This window comes from Scomber japonicus, chromosome 13, assembly GCF_027409825.1.
Source record: "Scomber japonicus isolate fScoJap1 chromosome 13, fScoJap1.pri, whole genome shotgun sequence".
Lineage (NCBI taxonomy): Eukaryota > Metazoa > Chordata > Actinopteri > Scombriformes > Scombridae > Scomber > Scomber japonicus.
Genome location: NC_070590.1, coordinates 257188 through 276658, shown reverse-complemented (window position 1 = coordinate 276658; position 19471 = coordinate 257188). Strand labels below are relative to the sequence as shown.

General features: G+C 45.4%; 1 protein-coding gene across 1 annotated transcript in view; it reads left to right on the top strand.

The window, feature by feature from the left end:
* Positions 1 to 19164, top strand: part of LOC128371666 (arf-GAP with Rho-GAP domain, ANK repeat and PH domain-containing protein 1) — a 19412-nt gene extending 248 nt beyond the window's left edge. Inside the window, exons 2-25 of the mRNA XM_053332034.1 lie at positions 450 to 502; positions 3261 to 3686; positions 5033 to 5131; positions 5212 to 5407; positions 6074 to 6187; positions 6673 to 6777; positions 6889 to 6949; positions 7315 to 7435; positions 7839 to 8103; positions 8281 to 8480; positions 8552 to 8637; positions 8827 to 9009; positions 9097 to 9165; positions 9268 to 9367; positions 9777 to 9833; positions 9952 to 10078; positions 14101 to 14200; positions 14277 to 14478; positions 14604 to 14649; positions 14769 to 14974; positions 16839 to 17048; positions 17504 to 17609; positions 18397 to 18538; positions 19065 to 19164. Coding sequence (XP_053188009.1) covers positions 450 to 502; positions 3261 to 3686; positions 5033 to 5131; positions 5212 to 5407; positions 6074 to 6187; positions 6673 to 6777; positions 6889 to 6949; positions 7315 to 7435; positions 7839 to 8103; positions 8281 to 8480; positions 8552 to 8637; positions 8827 to 9009; positions 9097 to 9165; positions 9268 to 9367; positions 9777 to 9833; positions 9952 to 10078; positions 14101 to 14200; positions 14277 to 14478; positions 14604 to 14649; positions 14769 to 14974; positions 16839 to 17048; positions 17504 to 17609; positions 18397 to 18538; positions 19065 to 19115 — 3325 coding nt within the window. The 3' untranslated portion in view covers positions 19116 to 19164. The remainder of the gene's footprint in view (positions 1 to 449; positions 503 to 3260; positions 3687 to 5032; positions 5132 to 5211; positions 5408 to 6073; positions 6188 to 6672; positions 6778 to 6888; positions 6950 to 7314; positions 7436 to 7838; positions 8104 to 8280; positions 8481 to 8551; positions 8638 to 8826; positions 9010 to 9096; positions 9166 to 9267; positions 9368 to 9776; positions 9834 to 9951; positions 10079 to 14100; positions 14201 to 14276; positions 14479 to 14603; positions 14650 to 14768; positions 14975 to 16838; positions 17049 to 17503; positions 17610 to 18396; positions 18539 to 19064) is intronic.
* The last annotated feature ends 307 nt before the right edge of the window (positions 19165 to 19471 follow it).

Genomic DNA, 19471 nt, shown 5'->3' with positions numbered 1-19471 from the left:
AGATCCTTTAGATCTACCGAGATCCTTTAAATCTACAGAATGATCCTTTAGATCTACAGAGATCCTTTAGGTCTACAGAGATCCTTTAGATCTACAGAGATCCTTTAAATCTACCGAGATCCTTTAAATCTACAGAATGATCCTTTAGATCTACAGAGATCCTTTAGATCTACAGAGATCCTTTATATCTACAGAATGATCCTTTAGATCTACAGAGTGATCCTTTAAATCTACAGAGATCCTTTATATCTACAGAGTGATCCTTTAGATCTACCGAATGATCCTTTAAATCTACAGAGATCCTTTAGATCTACAGAGATCCTTTAGATCTACAGAGTGATCCTTTAGATCTACAGAGATCCTTTAAATCTACAGAGTGATCCTTTAGACCTACAGAGAGATCCTTTAAATCTACAGAGATCCTTTAACTGATTTGTTTTGTATTGCAGAGATCTGATTGGCCAGACTCTGCCTTCCTGTAACGGAGCTCACCTGACCTCAGGTAAACAGCTTGATGTGATCCAGTTATTAGAGTTTATTAAAGTTCATTAGTTTTTATTCCAGTTTAGTTTCAGTGAGTTTAACAAGTGATGAAGTAGTTTCAGTGTTTCTGTAGTCGTAGTCTTAGTTTGACTGTTTCAGGTTTTAGGAGGAAAGTCTTGATTAGTAGAAGCTGTGAAGCTGTGACACTATACGGTCACCATGGAGACGATGAACACTATACAGTCACCATGGAGACGCTGAACACTATACGGTCACCATGGAGACGCTGAACACTATACGGTCACCATGGAGACGCTGAACACTATACAGTCACCATGGAGACAATGAACACTATACAGTCACCATGGAGACGCTGAACACTATACAGTCACCATGGAGACGCTGAACACTATACAGTCACCATGGAGACACTGAACACTATACAGTCACCATGGAGACACTGAACACTATACAGTCACCATGGAGACGCTGAACACTATACAGTCACCATGGAGACCCTGAACACTATACAGTCACCATGGAGACGATGAACACTATACAGTCACCATGGAGACGCTGAACACTATACAGTTACCATGGAGACGCTGAACACTATACAGTTACCATGGAGACCCTGAACACTATACAGTCACCATGGAGACGCTGAACACTATACAGTCACCATGGAGACCCTGAACACTATACAGTCACCATGGAGACGATGAACACTATACAGTCACCATGGAGACGCTGAACACTATACAGTTACCATGGAGACGCTGAACACTATACAGTTACCATGGAGACCCTGAACACTATACAGTCACCATGGAGACGCTGAACACTATACAGTTACCATGGAGACCCTGAACACTATACAGTCACCATGGAAACGCTGAACACTATACAGTCACCATGGAGACACTGAACACTATACAGTCACCATGGAGACACTGAACACTATACAGTCACCATGGAGATGCTGAACACTATACAGTCACCATGGAGACACTGAACACTATACAGTCACCATGGAGACAATGAAAATGTGTTGCTGTTGCTAACGTGTTGCTAACGTGTTGCTAACGTGTTGCTAACGTGTTGCTGTCGTGTTGCTAACGTGTTGCTAACATGCTGCTGTCGTGTTGCTAACGTGTTGCTAACGTGTTGCTGACGTGTTGCTGACGTGTTGCTAACGTGTTGCTAACATGCTGCTGTCGTGTTGCTAACATGTTGCTGACGTGTTGCTAACGTGTTGCTGTCGTGTTGCTAACGTGTTGCTGACGTGTTGCTAACATGCTGCTGTCGTGTTGCTGACGTGTTGCTAACATGCTGCTGTCATGTTGCTAACGTGTTGCTGACGTGTTGCTGACGTGTTGCTAACGTGTTGCTAATGTATTGCTGATGTGTTGTTGCTAACATGTTGCTGTCGTGTTGCTAACGTGTTGCTGCAGGTTGAACCGGTTCGTCCTCATGCCGGTCTTTGTGCAAAACATCTGAAACCAGTTTGTCTTTAGTCCGTCTGGTCATGTGATCACATACTCTGTCAGATCACATCAGATCACATGACTCCAGCCACTTCAAACTTAGAAACAGGTTTTCCTCGCCGTAATCATTCCTCCTGAAGCTCTATTTATATATTTATACATTAATATATCACTGAGTTAGATCTGTAGGTCCCACAAGGTGCAAAGAGTGAGCTTCACTGCTGAATCCTGAAGGTTTCATATGAACAGTAAAGAGGTTTACACTGACTGCTGCTTTAAGACAGATTTGAACTGAACTCTTCCTTTAAGTGAATCTTTCACTAACAGGAAGTTAAACACTCTCCAGTTCAGACTGATTTATGAATGTATATACGGGTCAGTGAGGTTTAGTTTAAATTTAAAGGGTTAAAATGTGAAAATAAACGTATGAATAACTTCACACATTCTTGTTTTGTGGACTCAGCATCAAATTTCTGCTTTTAATCCATTTAGAGAGAATATATTAGAGGATTATGGCAAAAATGTCTAAGTGGTGTAACCATAAAAACTTGATCTTACATTATAACTTTTATATTAAATAAAGCTAATGGAATACTATTGTTCTAAATATTACATTTCATCTGGTTACCATGGAGATCAGGAAACATTTACATGTTTTAAATGAAGTCATTATTAGTATAAGTCCACTTAAATACACTGTAGCTGATCACATATTTAATATCTATCATTCTTTTGTGGTTACACCATTTGACATTTTCAGGAGCATTCAGTCTTTTGGTATAAAATGGGTCAAATGTCATTTCAAATCTCTCTTATTGATCTTTTTTTAATATATTGATTATATTGAACTGGGCGTAACCTCCATGATGTCTTGCTGCGGAGTTCAGTCTGAATTCAGTCCCTTCCTTCCTTCCTTCCTTCTTTCTGTCCTTTCTTTCTTTCCTTCTTTCTTTCCTTCCTCCTTTCCTCCTTTCCTTCCTCTTCCACCCTCCCTTTCTTCCTTGACTCTCTTATTGATCTTTTTTTAATATATTGATTATATTGAACTGGGCGTAACCTCCATGATGTCTTGCTGCGGAGTTCAGTCTGAATTTATCTAGAAAACCAACAAAATTTTAACAAACCTGATGCTGCTTTTAAATCTAGTTTAACTGATTTATGAATTCATCACTGACCCATAAACATATAAATGTCATCGGGAGGAAAACCTCTGAAACTGTTCATGATGTCACAGTTCTCCTCATAATGTCACTGTTCTCCTCATGATGTCACTGTTGTCCTCTTCCTCAGATGCTCCTCCTCTCGGTGACGTCTTCCCGTCTCTGCCTGGCATCGCTGACATCATCTCCGTGAACATCCCTTCTCTGGCTGATGTCGCCGCCTCCATCAGTGGCTCCGCCCCTTCTGCCCCCTCTGCCCCCCCCTCCGCCCCTTCTGACCCCTCTGCCCCCCCCTCCATCAACACCATATCTGACAGCATCTCCTCCCACATACCAAGCTTAGCCGGTGCTGCTGCTACGTTAAGCCCCGCCTCCCCCACCTCACCTGTACCTGCTGCTAGCTTAGACAGCATCTTTGGCTCATTAGCTAACATGCCCCTTTTAGCCGGGATTGTTAGCGATGTGGCTAACCCTGCTGTTAGCTCCACGACAACCCCGTCTGCCCCGTCCCCCACAGGTGGTAAATACCGCCCCCCGTCTCTGCCCATCCACACAGGTACGTCAATCAATCGATCAGCTGTTGAATGATTGCGTTAAACTCAGGCGGGGAGTTCTGGTCCTCTGAAATGAGGCCAACGAGGAAGTATCTTAGAGCTGCATTCTACCAAACGGCCACCACGGGGTGACCGTCTCTATACAAGTCAATGGAGAAGTAACTTAGAGCTGCATTCTATCAAAAGGCCACCAGGGGGCGACTGTCTCTGTACAAGTCAATGGAGAATTCACCAACTTCTCACTTGATTTCTAACCTCAGTAAACGTTTTCAAAATGTGTTTATGGTCTCAATCGCTAGTTTAAAGCCTTCTTCAATGCAGTATGATGTTCATTTGGGACATTTTGGCCTCCCTGATTTTATATGTGACGATAAAGCAGGGTATGCATTAGGGGGCGTGGCTACGTCCTGATTGACAGGTTGATTGACCAATGTCCTCGAGATCCAGCCCTCGTAACTATAGCAACCTCCCCGCTCCGCCCATGACTCCAACACTTTTCTGTCCGGTCTTTGTTGGATCTTCTGTTGGGTTCAATTTGTTTTGTTTGAGTATCGTCTTGCGATCTTTTTGGCTTCTCTGCCAGGTTTTGTTTTGCGCTCTCAGCTCAGAATAAAGTGTTTTTTCAGCTTGCTTTGTGTGTAGCTGCTCTGCAGTACTTAACTCAAGTTCCAGATGTTTGAAACTAGATTATTTTTGTCTTCAGTCACTTCAGCTTATGAGTTTATGAGTTTGAATTGTGTTTCAATCAGCAGCTAACAGGAGCTACTTTTAAATTTAGCTCAGTTTAGGAATGATCAAATGTTCTAGTAGTGGTCTGTTTTTAAGAGCTAAGAGATCGTTTAAATGTACTTTTAAATATATATGACAATAACTTCGAACTTTAAACTTGTTTCAAGTTAATTGTCTTAATTTGTCTCAGTATTCATTTTATTTTAGCTCCAGCTGACAAACAACTACAATGTGGAATTCACAGTTATCACATTACTACAGTAATTTAATGGTTTATTTTATAAGTTTTCTCTATTTCAAAAATTAGATTTTATATAGATAGATAAGATATTAATTTCCAAACTAAAAGTCAAATTAAACGTGTATCTGGTAGCAGCTGATTACTCATAAACTGAAATGAAAGAAAAATAATGTATTTTCAAACTTGGATTTTAAGCCCAATTTTAAAAACTAGTTTTAAGGTTAGATATTATTTGATAGCAGCTACATGTTTATAATAAGATGCATACGAAGACAATCAAGTGTATGAAACCATCAGACATGCAGTACATCAGCTGTGAGGAGAAAACAGACGTTGTTTGGATCAGTTTGGAGTTACCTTGTTGTGTTTCCTGTCCAGATGTTGGAGCACTGTCACAGCTGGTGATGTCCACTTTAGACCAGACCTCAGGTGTCACATTACCTCCACTAGAGGGAGCTGTGGACTCAGCAGAGGAAGGTACTGCAGCAGGTAAACTCCTCTCCTCCGGGTCTATACCCTTCTGCCAGTCTGATTCCTCTTTTCTCTTCTGCTCCCAGTTTTAAGCCCGTCTCCTAACACCAACAAAAAAGAGAATCCTTACATCACCGTGTTGGCGTGTTGGGAGAACCAAGAGGAAGCTGACAGTGAGTCATCCAATGAGGAGGAAGACACAGGAGCAAGCCCCGCCCCCTCTGCAGCTGAAAGACCAATAGAACGAGATCATCCTCCCAGTCCATCTTCAGACACCAGCAAGTATGTATGACTACTACATGTACTACACAATACTACATGTACTACAGAATACTACATGTACTACACAATACTACAAATACCAGCAAGTACACAGTACTACACAATACTACATGTACTACAAAATACTACAAATACCAACAAGTATGTACACAGTACTACAAAATACTACTAATACCAATAAGTACTCAGTACTATAAATACCAACAAGTACACAGTACTACAAATACCAACAAGTACACAGTACTACAAATACCAGCAAGTATGAACACAGCACTACAAATACCAGCAAGTATGTACACAGTACTACAAAATACTACAAATACCAACAAGTATGTACACAGTACTGCTACGGCTGTTGTTGCTAGTGTTAGCCTCAGCTAACAGAGCTGCTGTATGTTGCTAGTGTTAGCCTCAGCTAACAGAGCTACTGTATGTTGCTAGTCTTAGCCTCAGCTAACAGAGCTGCTGTATGTTGCTAGTGTTAGCCTGAGCTAACAGAGCTGCTGTTGCTAGTGTTAGCCTGAGCTAACAGAGCTGCTGTATGTTGCTAGTGTTAGCCTCAGCTAACAGAGCTGCTGTATGTTGCTAGTGTTAGCCTCAGCTAACAGAGCTACTGTATGTTGCTAGTGTTAGCCTCAGCTAACAGAGCTATTGTATGTTTTGCAGTATCATCTTCAGTCAATCAGAGCGGATCATCCCCACTCGACCGGCCCCGCCTCCTCCTCGTCTAGCTGGCCAATCGGGAGCACCACGGAAACTTGCAAAACAGAAAACTCCAAGGTACAAACTTACCTGACCCCAGGTTACCCTCTGACACCCACCCAGGAGCAAATCCTTCACAGTTTGAATTTGAGGTTATGAATCTTTTGGGAGCTGCTAGCTGGTTAAACCTGTGGAGAAAGAACACAGTACTTTACTGTAGTACAGTTAGAGGTACTAGTACTTTGCTGTAGTATTTCCGTGTGATGCTACTTTTCACATTTCAGAAGGGGATTAGCACTTTTCTAGTCTTCGTCCCCCTTCAACCATCTCATGACCCCTCACGTTTCTCTGCTGACCCTTTGTAGTACTTCTGTAGTTTTACTGCAGTACATTCAGGTTATAATACTCTTTACTGCAGTACATTCAGGTGGTAATACTCTTTACTGCAGTACATTCAGGTGGTAATACACTTTACTGCAGTACATTCAGGTGGTAATACTCTGACCTTGATGATCTAACCCTAACCCACTAACCCATACTGAGATGTTGTGTTTGTGCTGCAGAGCGGCAACTATTCGCGTGTCGAGGAAGAAGGGGAGCAAAGGGAGTTCAGCTCCACAGAGCGCTGTGGTCCGCAGCAGCTGGTTGGATGTCTGGAAAGGCTTCAGGTAACTATAACACTGATCATGTGACCAGCAGGAGGCCTGTGATTGGTCCTTAAGAAACACTTGATCAGGACTACAGGACACAGCAGTGATGTGTTTTCTCTTCTCTAACAGACACAATGTTTTATGGGCAACGCTGGACGGACAGCTGATGTCTCTGTGGAAGAAAAGAACGGTAAGACTGTCTGTCTGTCTGTCTCTCTGTCTGTCTGTCTGTCTGTGTCTGTCTGTGTGTCTATCTCTCTGTTCCTGTCTGTCTGTCTGTCTGTCTGTTCCTGTCTGCCTGTCTGTCTGTGTCTCTGTCTGTTCCTGTCTGTGTCTGTCTGTGTGTCTGTCTGTCTGTCTGTCTGTGTCTGTCTGTCTGTCTGTCTGTCTGTTCCTGTCTATCTGTCTATCTGTCTGTCTGTTCCTGTCTGTCTGTCTGTCTGTGTCTCTGTCTGTTCCTGTCTGTTCCTGTCTGTCTGTCTGTTCCTGTCTGCCTGTTCCTGTCTGTCTGTCTGTCTGTCTGTCTCAGTGAGGTGTGTTTGTTTTATTGAACAGGACCGTCTCAGTGAGGTGGTGTTTCATGTCTCCAGCATCACAAACGTGAAGAAACTAGATAAACGAAGGTTTTCCATTTACTTCAAGAAGAAACACTACGACTTCATGGCCCACAGCGACGGTAAGAGTACTCAGTACTCACAGTACTGCAGTATCTGTCATGCCTCAGTAGTACTACAGTATCTGTCATGTCTCAGCAGTACTACAGTATCTGCCATGTCTCAGTAGTACTGCAGTATCTGTCATGTCTCTGTAGTACTGCAGTATCTGTCATGTCTCTGTAGTACTGCAGTATCTGTCATGTCTCAGTAGTACTGCAGTATCTGCCATGTCTCAGTAGTAGTACTGCAGTATCTTTCATGTCTCAGTAGTACTGCAGTATCTGCCATGTCTCAGTAGTACTGCAGTATCTGTCACGTCTCAGTAGTACTGCAGTATCTGCCATGTCTCAGTAGTACTGCAGTATCTGTCATGTCTCAGTAGTAGTACTGCAGTATGATGTTTCTTCTTCGTTGGTGTCTCAGAGGTTCAGGAGGGTTGGGTCACGTCTCTACTGGCATGTCGAGGTCAGCCAAGCCCCGCCCCCTCAGAGCTGCACGGACCGATCACCATCAAGGACCCCCGTAGCCGTGGTTACGCGGCGGTGTGGGGTCACGACCTGTGGATGTATCCCAGCAAGGAGAGCTTCTCCCTGGGCATCGCGTCCTGCAGCGTCCCCTTAAACCTGGCCTCCGTCAGAGCGTCTGGGAAGCATTCCTTCATCCTGACCTCACCATACAGGACCTTCAGGTACCTGTCTGTCTGCTACCTGTCTGTCTGTCTGCTACCTGCCTGTCTGCTGCCTGTCTGTCTGTCACCTGTCTGTGGACTCATCTAAGGACCTGTCTGTCTGTCACCTGTCTGTCTCTACCTGTCTGTCTGTCACCTGTCCGTCTCACCTGTCTGTCTCTACCTGTCTGTCTGCAGCCTGTCTGTGGACTCGTCTAAGGACCTGTCTGTGTGGTTGGACGGTCTGTCCTCGTCCATCAGCAGCGCTCTGTCCTGCAGCCAGGTGGCGCTGCGTCTTTGGGAGAATCCCGACAACAAGCTGTGTGGAGACTGTGGCTCCGCCCAGCCGGAGTGGGCGTCGGTCAACCTGCTGCTGGTCATCTGTCACACCTGTGCAGGTAGGTGCTAACTATGCTAACACATCCATTAGTTTGAATGAAGAATGCTAATGCTAACAGTCTGTTCTCAGGTCAGCACCGAGCGCTGGGAAGCAACCGCTCAAAGGTACGAAGTCTGAAGATGGACAGCAAGGTGTGGACCGAACCACTAGTACAGGTGAGAGGGGGGCCGAACCACTAGTACAGGTGTGGGGGGGGGGGGGGGGGGCGAACCACTAGTACAGGTGGGGGGGGGGGGGGGGGGGGGCTGAACCACTAGTACAGGTGAGAGGGGGGCTGAACCACTGGTACAGGTAAGGGGGGAGTAGGGTCTTTTTCTCTCTGACCTTTGACGCGTCTCCTCCAGCTGTTTGTTGCCTACGGTAACCGGCTGGCCAATCAGGTGTGGGCTCCCGTGGTGCCGGTGGCGGAGCAGCTGCGTCCGGAGGCGTCCGACGAGCAGAGGTCAAAGTTCATCCAGGATAAATACATCAGAGGGCTCTACAGGCGAGTCCACCCTCTGACCTCGTCCCCCTCTCTGATGGACCAGGTGTGTGTTACCATGACAACACAGTTTGTGCTAGTGTGTTGTTAACGTGTGTGGAAGAACACGCAGTGACGTGTGTGTGTGTTTCAGAGGCTGCGAAAAGTCGTGTGTGGAGACGATGTGGAAGAAACCATGTCACTGATCTGTTCGGGGGCCAAGGTCTCACACACACACACATACACACAGATACACACACACATACACACACACACACACACACACACACACACATATTCACTAACACGTGTCACCTGTCTGCAGGTGTGTCAGTCAGACCCTCAGAGCCCCTCCCCCATCCTGCTGGCTGAGAGAGCCGGTCAGGCTCTGCAGACCGAACTGCTGAGACTCAACCAGTACATAGGTAACACACACACACACACACACACACACACACAGTTAGGATCTAACACACACACACAGAGTTAGTTAGGGTTAGTCAGGGTTAGTTAGTTAGGGTTCGTTAGGGTTAGTCAGGGTTAGTCAGGGTTAGTCAGGGTTAGTTATGGTTAGTCGGGGTTAGTTAGGGTTAGTCGGGGTTAGTTAGGGTTAGTCAGGGTTAGTCAGGGTTAGTTAGGGTTAGTCAGGGTTATTTATGGTTAGTTAGGGTTAGGGTCATGTCCAGTAAGGGTCTGATACTGTCTGTAAATACACGTGTTATCATGGTGACAGTTTCTACAGTTCAGAGGTCACCTGGCTGCAGTGACATCACTTGTTTGATTGACAGGTGCAACAGAGCTCTTATAGGAAGTGTTCTTTCTTTTTTCATTCAGAGGTCCCGCCTTACCTGCCCCAGTCAGCCAATAGGAGCGATGACCCCGCCCACTCAGGTACACATCTCACCTGGAGACAAATTAAAGAGCAATTAAGGAGGTCAACGAATAAATAGTGTGTGTGTGTGTGTGTGTGTGTGTGTGTGTGTGTGTGTGTGTGTGTGTATGGTTCCAGGTGAGGAAGAGGAGGAGCTTCATGGTAAACTGGAGGAAGATCGTTTTCTCTTCTCGTTAGAAAACGAGTCGGCAGCATGCGACGTTCTGGACCTGCGAGAAGTTCTGTCTGTGTTCATCCAGCACCAGTAAGTACTGCAAATACTACTGTAAGTACTGCAATACTACTGCAATACTACTGTAAGTACTGCAAATACTACTGCAATACTGCTGTAAGTACTGCAAATACTACTGCAATACTACTGTAAGTACTGCAAATACTACTGCAATACTACTGCAAGTCCTGCAAATACTACTGTAAGTACTGCAAATACTACTGTAAGTACTGCAAATAATACTGCAATACTACTGTAGGTACTGCAATACTACTGCAATACTACTGTAAGTACTGCAATACTACTGTTAGTACTGCAAATACTACTGCAATACTACAATAAGTACTGCAATACTACTGTAAGTACTGCAAATACTACTGTAAGTACTGCAAATACTACTGCAATACTACAATAAGTACTGCAATACTACTGTAAGTACTGCAAATACTACTGTAAGTATTGCAAATACTTCTGCAAATACTACTGCAAATGCTACTGTAAGTACTGCAAATACTACTGCAAATACTGCAAGAGATACTTAAACTCCTCTGCTGGCTGGTGGGGGGGGGGGGGTGGGGCTCAGATGTGGAGGTGCTGACTCTCATCCCGACCGCTTCACATTCAGCTGCAAACCGTCCCAGAGCCTGTTGGAGGACTTCACCTGTAGAGTCCAACAGAGCAACATCAACCGTAAACAGCAGAGAGCTGGTCCACTGTTCCACGGCCAGAATCCACATCCCTTTTTAAAAATGGGGACCATCATCCTGGTCTGCTAGTCCATGGGTTCTGTCTCTGACCTCCATGACAGTCCCATAATGTCCAGAACCTTCAGCATCTCACGGTGAATCTCAACCACCTCCACATCTGAGGTCCTGAACATGGCCCACTTTGAGTCCATGTCCTCAACCGGAGGCGGGAGTTGGATTACGCACAACAGCTCTAATACTTACAGTAGTAGTAGTAGTAGTACTGCAGTATTCTTCTGTGTACTGATGGTGGCTCTAATACTTACAGTAGTAGTAGTAGGAGTAGTACTGCAGTATTTTTCTGTGTACTCACGGCGGCTCTAATACTTACAGTAGTAGTAGTCGTAGTAGTAGTAGTAGTAGTAGTACTGCAGTATTTTTCTCTGTACTCACGGTGGCTCTAATACTTACAGTAGTAGTAGTAGTAGTAGTAGTAGTAGTAGTAGTAGTACTGCAAGTACTGCAAATACTACTGCAATACTACTGCAAGTACTGCAAATGCTACTGCAATACTACTGCAAGTCCTGCAAATACTACTGTAAGTACTGCAAATCCTACTGTTAGTACTGCAAATACTACTGTAAGTACTGCAAATACTACTGCAATACTACAATAAGTACTGCAATACTACTGTAAGTACTGCAAATACTACTGTAAGTAGTGCAAATACTACTGCAATACTACAATAAGTACTGCAATACTACTGTAAGTACTGCAAATACTACTATAAGTATTGCAAATACTTCTGCAAATACTACTGCAAATGCTACTGTAAGTACTGCAAATACTGCAAGAGATACTTAAACTCCTCTGCTGGCTGGCGGGGGGGGGGGGCTCAGATGTGGAGGTGCTGACTCTCATCCCGACCGCTTCACATTCAGCTGCAAACCGTCCCAGAGCCTGTTGGAGGACTTCACCTGTAGAGTCCAACAGAACAACATCAACCGTAAACAGCAGAGAGCTGGTCCACTGTTCCACGACCAGAATCCACATCCCTTTTTAAAAATGGGGACCATCATCCTGGTCTGCTAGTCCATGGGTTCTGTCTCTGACCTCCATGACAGTCCCATAATGTCCAGAACCTTCAGCATCTCACGGTGAATCTCAACCACCTCCACATCTGAGGTCCTGAACATGGCCCACTTTGAGTCCATGTCCTCAACCGGAGGCGGGAGTTGGATTACGCACAACAGCTCTAATACTTACAGTAGTAGTAGTAGTAGTAGTAGTAGTAGTACTGCAGTATTTTTTTCTGTGTACTCACGGCGGCTCTAATACTTACAGTAGTAGTAGTAGTAGTAGTAGTAGTAGTAGTAGTACTGCAGTATTTTTCTCTGTACTCACAGTGGCTCTAATACTTACAGTAGTAGTAGTAGTAGTACTGCAAGTACTGCAAGTACTGCAAATACTACTGCAATACTACTGCAAGTACTGCAAATGCTACTGCAATACTACTGCAAGTCCTGCAAATACTACTGTAAGTACTGCAAATACTACTGTAAGTACTGCAAATAATACTGTAAGTACTGCAAATAATACTGCAATACTACTGTGAGTACTGCAATACTACTGTTAGTACTGCAAATACTACTGTAAGTACTGCAAATACTACTGCAATACTACAATAAGTACTGCAATACTACTGTAAGTACTGCAAATACTACTATAAGTATTGCAAATACTTCTGCAAATACTACTGCAAATGCTACTGTAAGTACTGCAAATACTGCAAGAGATACTTAAACTCCTCTGCTGGCTGGTGGGGGGGGGGGCTCAGATGTGGAGGTGCTGACTCTCATCCCGACCGCCTCACATTCAGCTGCAAACCGTCCCAGAGCCTGTTGGAGGACTTCACCTGTAGAGTCCAACAGAACAACATCAACCGTAAACAGCAGAGAGCTGGGCCACTGTTCCACGGCCAGAATCCACATCCCTTTTTAAAAATGGGGACCATCATCCTGGTCTGCTAGTCCATGGGTTCTGTCTCTGACCTCCATGACAGTCCCATAATGTCCAGAACCTTCAGCATCTCACGGTGAATCTCAACCGCCTCCACATCTGAGGTCCTGAACATGGCCCACTTTGACTCCATGTCCTCAACCGGAGGCGGGAGTTGGATTACGCACAACAGCTCTAATACTTACAGTAGTAGTAGTAGTAGTAGTAGTAGTACTGCAGTATTCTTCTGTGCACTCATGGTGGCTCTAATACTTACAGTAGTAGTAGTAGGAGTAGTACTGCAGTATTCTTCTGTGTACTCATGGTGACTCTAATACTTACAGTAGTAGTAGTAGGAGTAGTACTGCAGTATTCTTCTGTGTACTCATGGTGACTCTAATACTTACAGTAGTAGTAGTAGTAGTAGTAGTAGTAGTGCAGTATTTTTCTCTGTACTCACGGTGGCTCTAATACTTACAGTAGTAGTAGTAGTAGTAGTACTGCAAGTACTGCAAATACTACTGCAATACTACTGCAAGTACTGCAAATGCTACTGCAATACTACTGCAAGTCCTGCAAATACTACTGTAAGTACTGCAAGTACTACTATAAGTATTGCAAATACTTCTGCAAATAATACTGCAAATGCTACTGTAAGTACTGAAAATACTGCAAGAGATACTTAAACTCCTCTGCTGGCTGGTGGGGGGGGGGGGGGGGGGGGCTCAGATGTGGAGGTGCTGACTCTCATCCCGACCGCCTCACATTCAGCTGCAAACCGTCCCAGAGCCTGTTGGAGGACTTCACCTGTAGAGTCCAACAGAACAACATCAACCGTAAACAGCAGAGAGCTGGTCCACTGTTCCACGGCCAGAATCCACATCCCTTTTTAAAAATGGGGACCATCATCCTGGTCTGCTAGTCCATGGGTTCTGTCTCTGACCTCCATGACAGTCCCATAATGTCCAGAACCTTCAGCATCTCACGGTGAATCTCAACCACCTCCACATCTGAGGTCCTGAACATGGCCCACTTTGACTCCATGTCCTCAACCGGAGGCGGGAGTTGGATTACGCACAACAGCTCTAATACTTACAGTAGTAGTAGTAGTACTGCAGTATTCTTCTGTGTACTCATGGTGACTCTAATACTTACAGTAGTAGTAGTAGTAGTAGTAGTAGTAGTACCTCAGTATTCTTCTGTGTACTCAGGGTGGCTCTAATACTTACAGTAGTAGTAGTAGTAGTAGTAGTAGTAGTACTGCAGTATTTTTCTGTGTACTCATGGTGACTCTAATACTTACAATGGTAGTAGTAGTAGTAGTAGTAGTAGTAGTAGTAGTAGTACCTCAGTATTCTTCTGTGTACTCAGGGCGGCTCATCAGTTCGAGATCGTGACGTTGAGCGATCATCTGATCTGTGTTGCTGATGATGATGAAGGTCTGCTGAGTCACATGACTCACATCCTGAAGGTAACAGTTATTCATCATATCGACCTCTCGCTGGTCGCTGGTCAGGACGGGTTACTGATGGCTCAGGTGTCTCCAGGTGATCCTGCCGGGGGGTGTGTCCTATGCGGAGGTGGGCGGAGCCTCTGCTGTCAGTAAGGTGTGTGTGGTGGATGTGGGCGGAGCCTCCAGTATGTCTGATGTCTGGCTGTTACTATGGGAGGGAGGAGTCAGCATCCACCCCCCCCACAGACACACACAGGGGACTCTGAGGATGGAACTGAACACGATCTGTCGCCATGGTAACACACATATACACACACACACAGAAAAAAACACACATATACACACACACACACACACACACACACATATACACACACACCTGATGATGTTATGGGTTTAAAATGTGATACGTCTCTTTCAGAAATGGATCTATCTGAAAACACCATCACCATGGCAACAGCAGACAGGTGTGTACACACACACACAGGCACACATACACACACACACACACACACACACACACACACACAGTACAGTTAATAACAGGTTGTATATCTCCTGTGCTGTGATTGGCTGGCTGGTACAGGTGTGTGTCTCTGCGATTGGAGGAGGAGCACAGCTGTCACACCTGGTTCCAACACCTGCAGAGAGCTCTGTCCAATCAGGGCGCTGCACAGCATCCCCCTGCAGCCAATCACAGAGCAGCTCATCAGCCTCTGTACCCACAGCTGGACGTCAGGTCCTTAGTCCCGCCCCCCGTCCTCACCTGTATCTCTCACATCAACCAGCACGGTACCTGTCTGTCAGACTACCTGTCTGTCTGTCTACCTGTCTGTCTGTCTGTCTGACCACCTGTCTGACTGTCTGTCTGTCTACCTGTCTGTCTGTCTGTCTACCTGTCTGTCTGTCTGTCTGTCTATCTGTCTGTCTACCTGTCTGTCTGCCTACCTGTCTGTCTGTCTGTCTGTTCCTGTCTGTCTGTCTGTCTGTCAGTCTCTGTCTGTCTGTATGTCTGTATGTCTGTCTGTCTGTCTGTCAGTGTCTGTCTGTCTGTATGTCTGTCTGTCTGACTACCTGTCTGTCTGTCTGTCTGTCTGACTACCTGTCTGACTACCTGTCTGTCTGTCTGACTACCCGTCTGTCTGTCTACCTGTCTACCTGTCTGTCTGACTGACTACCTGTCTGTCTGTCTACCTGTCTACCTGTCTATCTATCTGAATGTCTGTCTGTCTATCTGTCTACCTGTCTGTCTGTCTGTCTGACTACCTGTCTCTCTGTCTGTCTTACTGTCTGTCTGTCTGTCTGTCTACCTGTCTGTCTGTATGTCTGTCTATCTGACTACCTGTATGTCTGTCTGACTACTTGTCTGCCTGTCTGTCTGTCTGTCTGTCTGTCTGTCTGTCTGACTACCTGGCTGACTACCTGTCTGTCTGTCTGGCTGACTACCTGTCTGTCTGTCTGTCTGACTACCTGTCTGTCTGTCTGTCTGACTGTCAGTCTGACTACCTGTCTGTCTGTCTGTCTGACTACCTGTCTGTCTGTCTACCTGTCTGTCTATCTGACTACCTGCCTGTCTGACTATCTGTCTATCTGTCTGTCTGACTACCTGGCTGACTACCTGTCTGTCTGTCTGACTACCTGTCTGTCTGACTACCTGTCTATCTGTCTGTCTGACTACCTGGCTGACTACCTGTCTGTCTGTCTGACTACCTGTCTGTCTGACTGTCTGACTACTTGTCTGTCTCTCTCTGACCTGTCTCTTTCTCTGACTTGTCTCTCTCTCTGACCTGTCTCTCTCTAACCTGTCTTTCTCTCTCTAACCTGTCTCTCTCTCAGGTCTGTCTGTCTGGCTGACTACCTGTCTGTCTGTCTGTCTGACTACCTGTCTGTCTGTCTGTCTGACTGTCAGTCTGACTACCTGTCTGTCTGTCTGTCTGACTACCTGTCTGTCTGTCTACCTGTCTGTCTATCTGACTACCTGCCTGTCTGACTATCTGTCTATCTGTCTGTCTGACTACCTGGCTGACTACCTGTCTGTCTGTCTGTCTACCTGTCTGTCTGTCTGTCTGACTACCTGTCTCTCTGTCTGTCTTACTGTCTGTCTGTCTGTCTGTCTACCTGTCTGTCTGTATGTCTGTCTATCTGACTACCTGTATGTCTGTCTGACTACCTGTCTGTCTGTCTGTCTGACTACCTGTCTGTCTGTCTGTCTGTCTGCCTGTCTGACTACCTGGCTGACTACCTGTCTGTCTGTCTGGCTGACTACCTGTCTGTCTGTCTGTCTGACTACCTGTCTGTCTGTCTGTCTGACTGTCAGTCTGACTACCTGTCTGTCTGTCTGTCTGACTACCTGTCTGTCTGTCTACCTGTCTGTCTATCTGACTACCTGCCTGTCTGACTATCTGTCTATCTGTCTGTCTGACTACCTGGCTGACTACCTGTCTGTCTGTCTGACTACCTGTCTGTCTGACTACCTGTCTATCTGTCTGTCTGACTACCTGGCTGACTACCTGTCTGTCTGTCTGACTACCTGTCTGTCTGACTGTCTGACTACTTGTCTGTCTCTCTCTGACCTGTCTCTTTCTCTGACTTGTCTCTCTCTCTGACCTGTCTCTCTCTAACCTGTCTTTCTCTCTCTAACCTGTCTCTCTCTCAGGTCTGAAGGTGGAGGGCGTGTACCGTCGCTGTGGTCTGGCCACTAAAGTGAGCCAATTGGTTCATGCTCTGATGACATCACCAGGCTCCGCCCCCCTGCAGAGTGATGAGCAGGGTGTTTTGGACGCAGCCGCTGCCCTCAAACAATATGTCCGCCAGCAGGAGGCGCTGTTCCCCGAGAGAGACAGACAGGCCTGGCTGCAGGCCGCCGGTCAGTACACAGTAGTACTAGTAGTAGTAGTAGTACTACAGTAGTACTCTCTGTGAGTGTAGTAGTAGTAGTAGTAGTAGTAGTAGTAGTACTACAGTAGTACTCTCTGTGAGTGTAGTAGTAGTAGTAGTAGTAGTAATACTACAGTAGTACTCTCTGTAAGTGTAGTAGTAGTAGTAGTACAGTAGTACTCTCTGTGAGTGTAGTAGTAGTGGTAGTAGTAGTAGTAGTAGTAGTAGTACTACAGTAGTACTCTCTGTGAGTGTAGTAGTAGTAGTAGTACAGTAGTACTCTCTGTGAGTGTAGTAGTAGTAGTAGTAGTAGTACTCTCTGTGAGTGTAGTAGTAGTAGTAGTAGTAGTAGTAGTAGTACTACAGTAGTACTCTCTGTGAGTGTAGTAGTAGTAGTAGTAGTAGTACTACAGTAGTACTCTAACAGTACTCTTTGTCTCTCAGTGATTCCAGATGAGCGCTCCAGGTTTTCAGCCTATCGACGGTTGCTACGGAAACTGCCTGACAACAACAGAGCAACGCTGAACGCTCTGTTTGGACACTTCTACATGTAACACACACACACACACACACACACACACACACACATACACACTGTAACACACACACACACACATACACACTGTAACACACACACACACACACACACACACACACACACACACACACACACACACACACACTCTCTGTCTCTGCTGTACATGTATTTATCCACTAGATGGAGTCAGTCAGCAAATTATGTTCAGACTGAAGCTCATCTCTGATTCTCTGTAGTACTCTGTAGTACTCTCTGTAGTTCTTTGTAGTACTCTATGTAGTACTCTCTGTAGTACTCTGTAGTACTCTCTGTAGTTCTTTGTAGTACTCTATGTAGTACTCTCTGTAGTACTCTCTGTAGTACTCTGGAGTACTCTATGTAGTACTCTGGAGTACTCTATGTAGTACTCTCTGTAGTACTCTCTGGTACTTCTAGACATCTGTTGACAAAGTTTTTTGCTGCTCTGAATGAAACTTTCCTCACAGAGAGAAGATCAGGTTTACCTGTGTCCCTCTCAGGGTCCAGGTGTTCTGTCAGGGTCCAGGTGTTCTGTCAGGGTCCAGGTGTTCTCTCAGGGTCCGGGTGTTCTCTCAGGGTCCAGGTGTTCTCTCAGGGTCCAGATGTTCTCTCAGGGTCCGGGTGTTCTCTCAGGGTCCAGGTGTTCTCTCAGGGTCCAGGTGTTCTCTCAGGGTCCAGGTGTTCTCTCAGGGTCCAGGTGTTCTCTCAGGGTCCAGGTGTTCTCTCAGGGTCCAGGTGTTCTCTCAGGTTTACCTGTGTGTCCTTGCGTTGTCCCCCTCAGGGTCCAGGTGTTCTCCCAGGTGAACAAGATGTCGGCTCAGAACCTGGCTGTGGTTCTGCTCCCGTCTCTGTTCCAGAGTCTGAACCAGGATCTGCTGCGTCTCATCAGAGAGTTCATCATCCACCACACGCTGCTGTTCCTGGTGAGTACGCCGTTATCACACCTGTAACACACCTGTATTACACCTGTAACACACCTGTAACACACCTGTAACTCACCTGTAACACACCTGTAACACACCTGTAACACACCTGTATTACACCTGTAACTCACCTGTATCACACCTGTAACACACCTGTAACACACCTGTATCACACCTTTATTACACCTGTAACACACCTGTATCACACCTGTAACACACCTGTATTACACCTGTAACACACCTGTAACTCACCTGTAACTCACCTGCAACACACCTGTAACACATCTGTAACACACCTGTAACACACCTGTAATACACCTGTATCACACCTGTATCACACCTGTAACACACCTGTAATACACCTGTAACACACCTGTAATACACCTGTATCACACCTGTATTACACCTGTAACACACCTGTAACACCTTCATTACATCTTAATTACACCTGTACTACACCTGTAACACACCTGTATTACACCTGTAACACACCTGTAACACACCTGTGATTCTCAATCCCCTGCAGACCCCTGAGGAAGAGGAGCGGGAGGGGGAAGAGCAGATCACAGTCTTCTGATGAAGATCGCTGTCTTTCTGTCTTTCTGTTGAATTTAAACATTTTAATTTGTTTCATATAGAAATAAAAAGTTTTGTTGTTATTTGTTCCAAATGAAAATGACCAGGAAGAATAAATGAAGGTTTAATGTTTAATGAGGTTTATAAAACTTTAAGATGTTTGAAGTCATGTTTAATTAGTGAGACACTGAAGGGTTTGGGTTGAAGCTGCAATAAAACATTTAAATATTAAGAGTTGATCATTTCTCTGCTGCAGACTGAATCTACTGAACTGGTTACTGGTTTCATTCCCAGTATAAACTGGTTGCCACAGAGATTAGAACCAGGTGTATTAATCAGAAATTTTAAGGACAGATG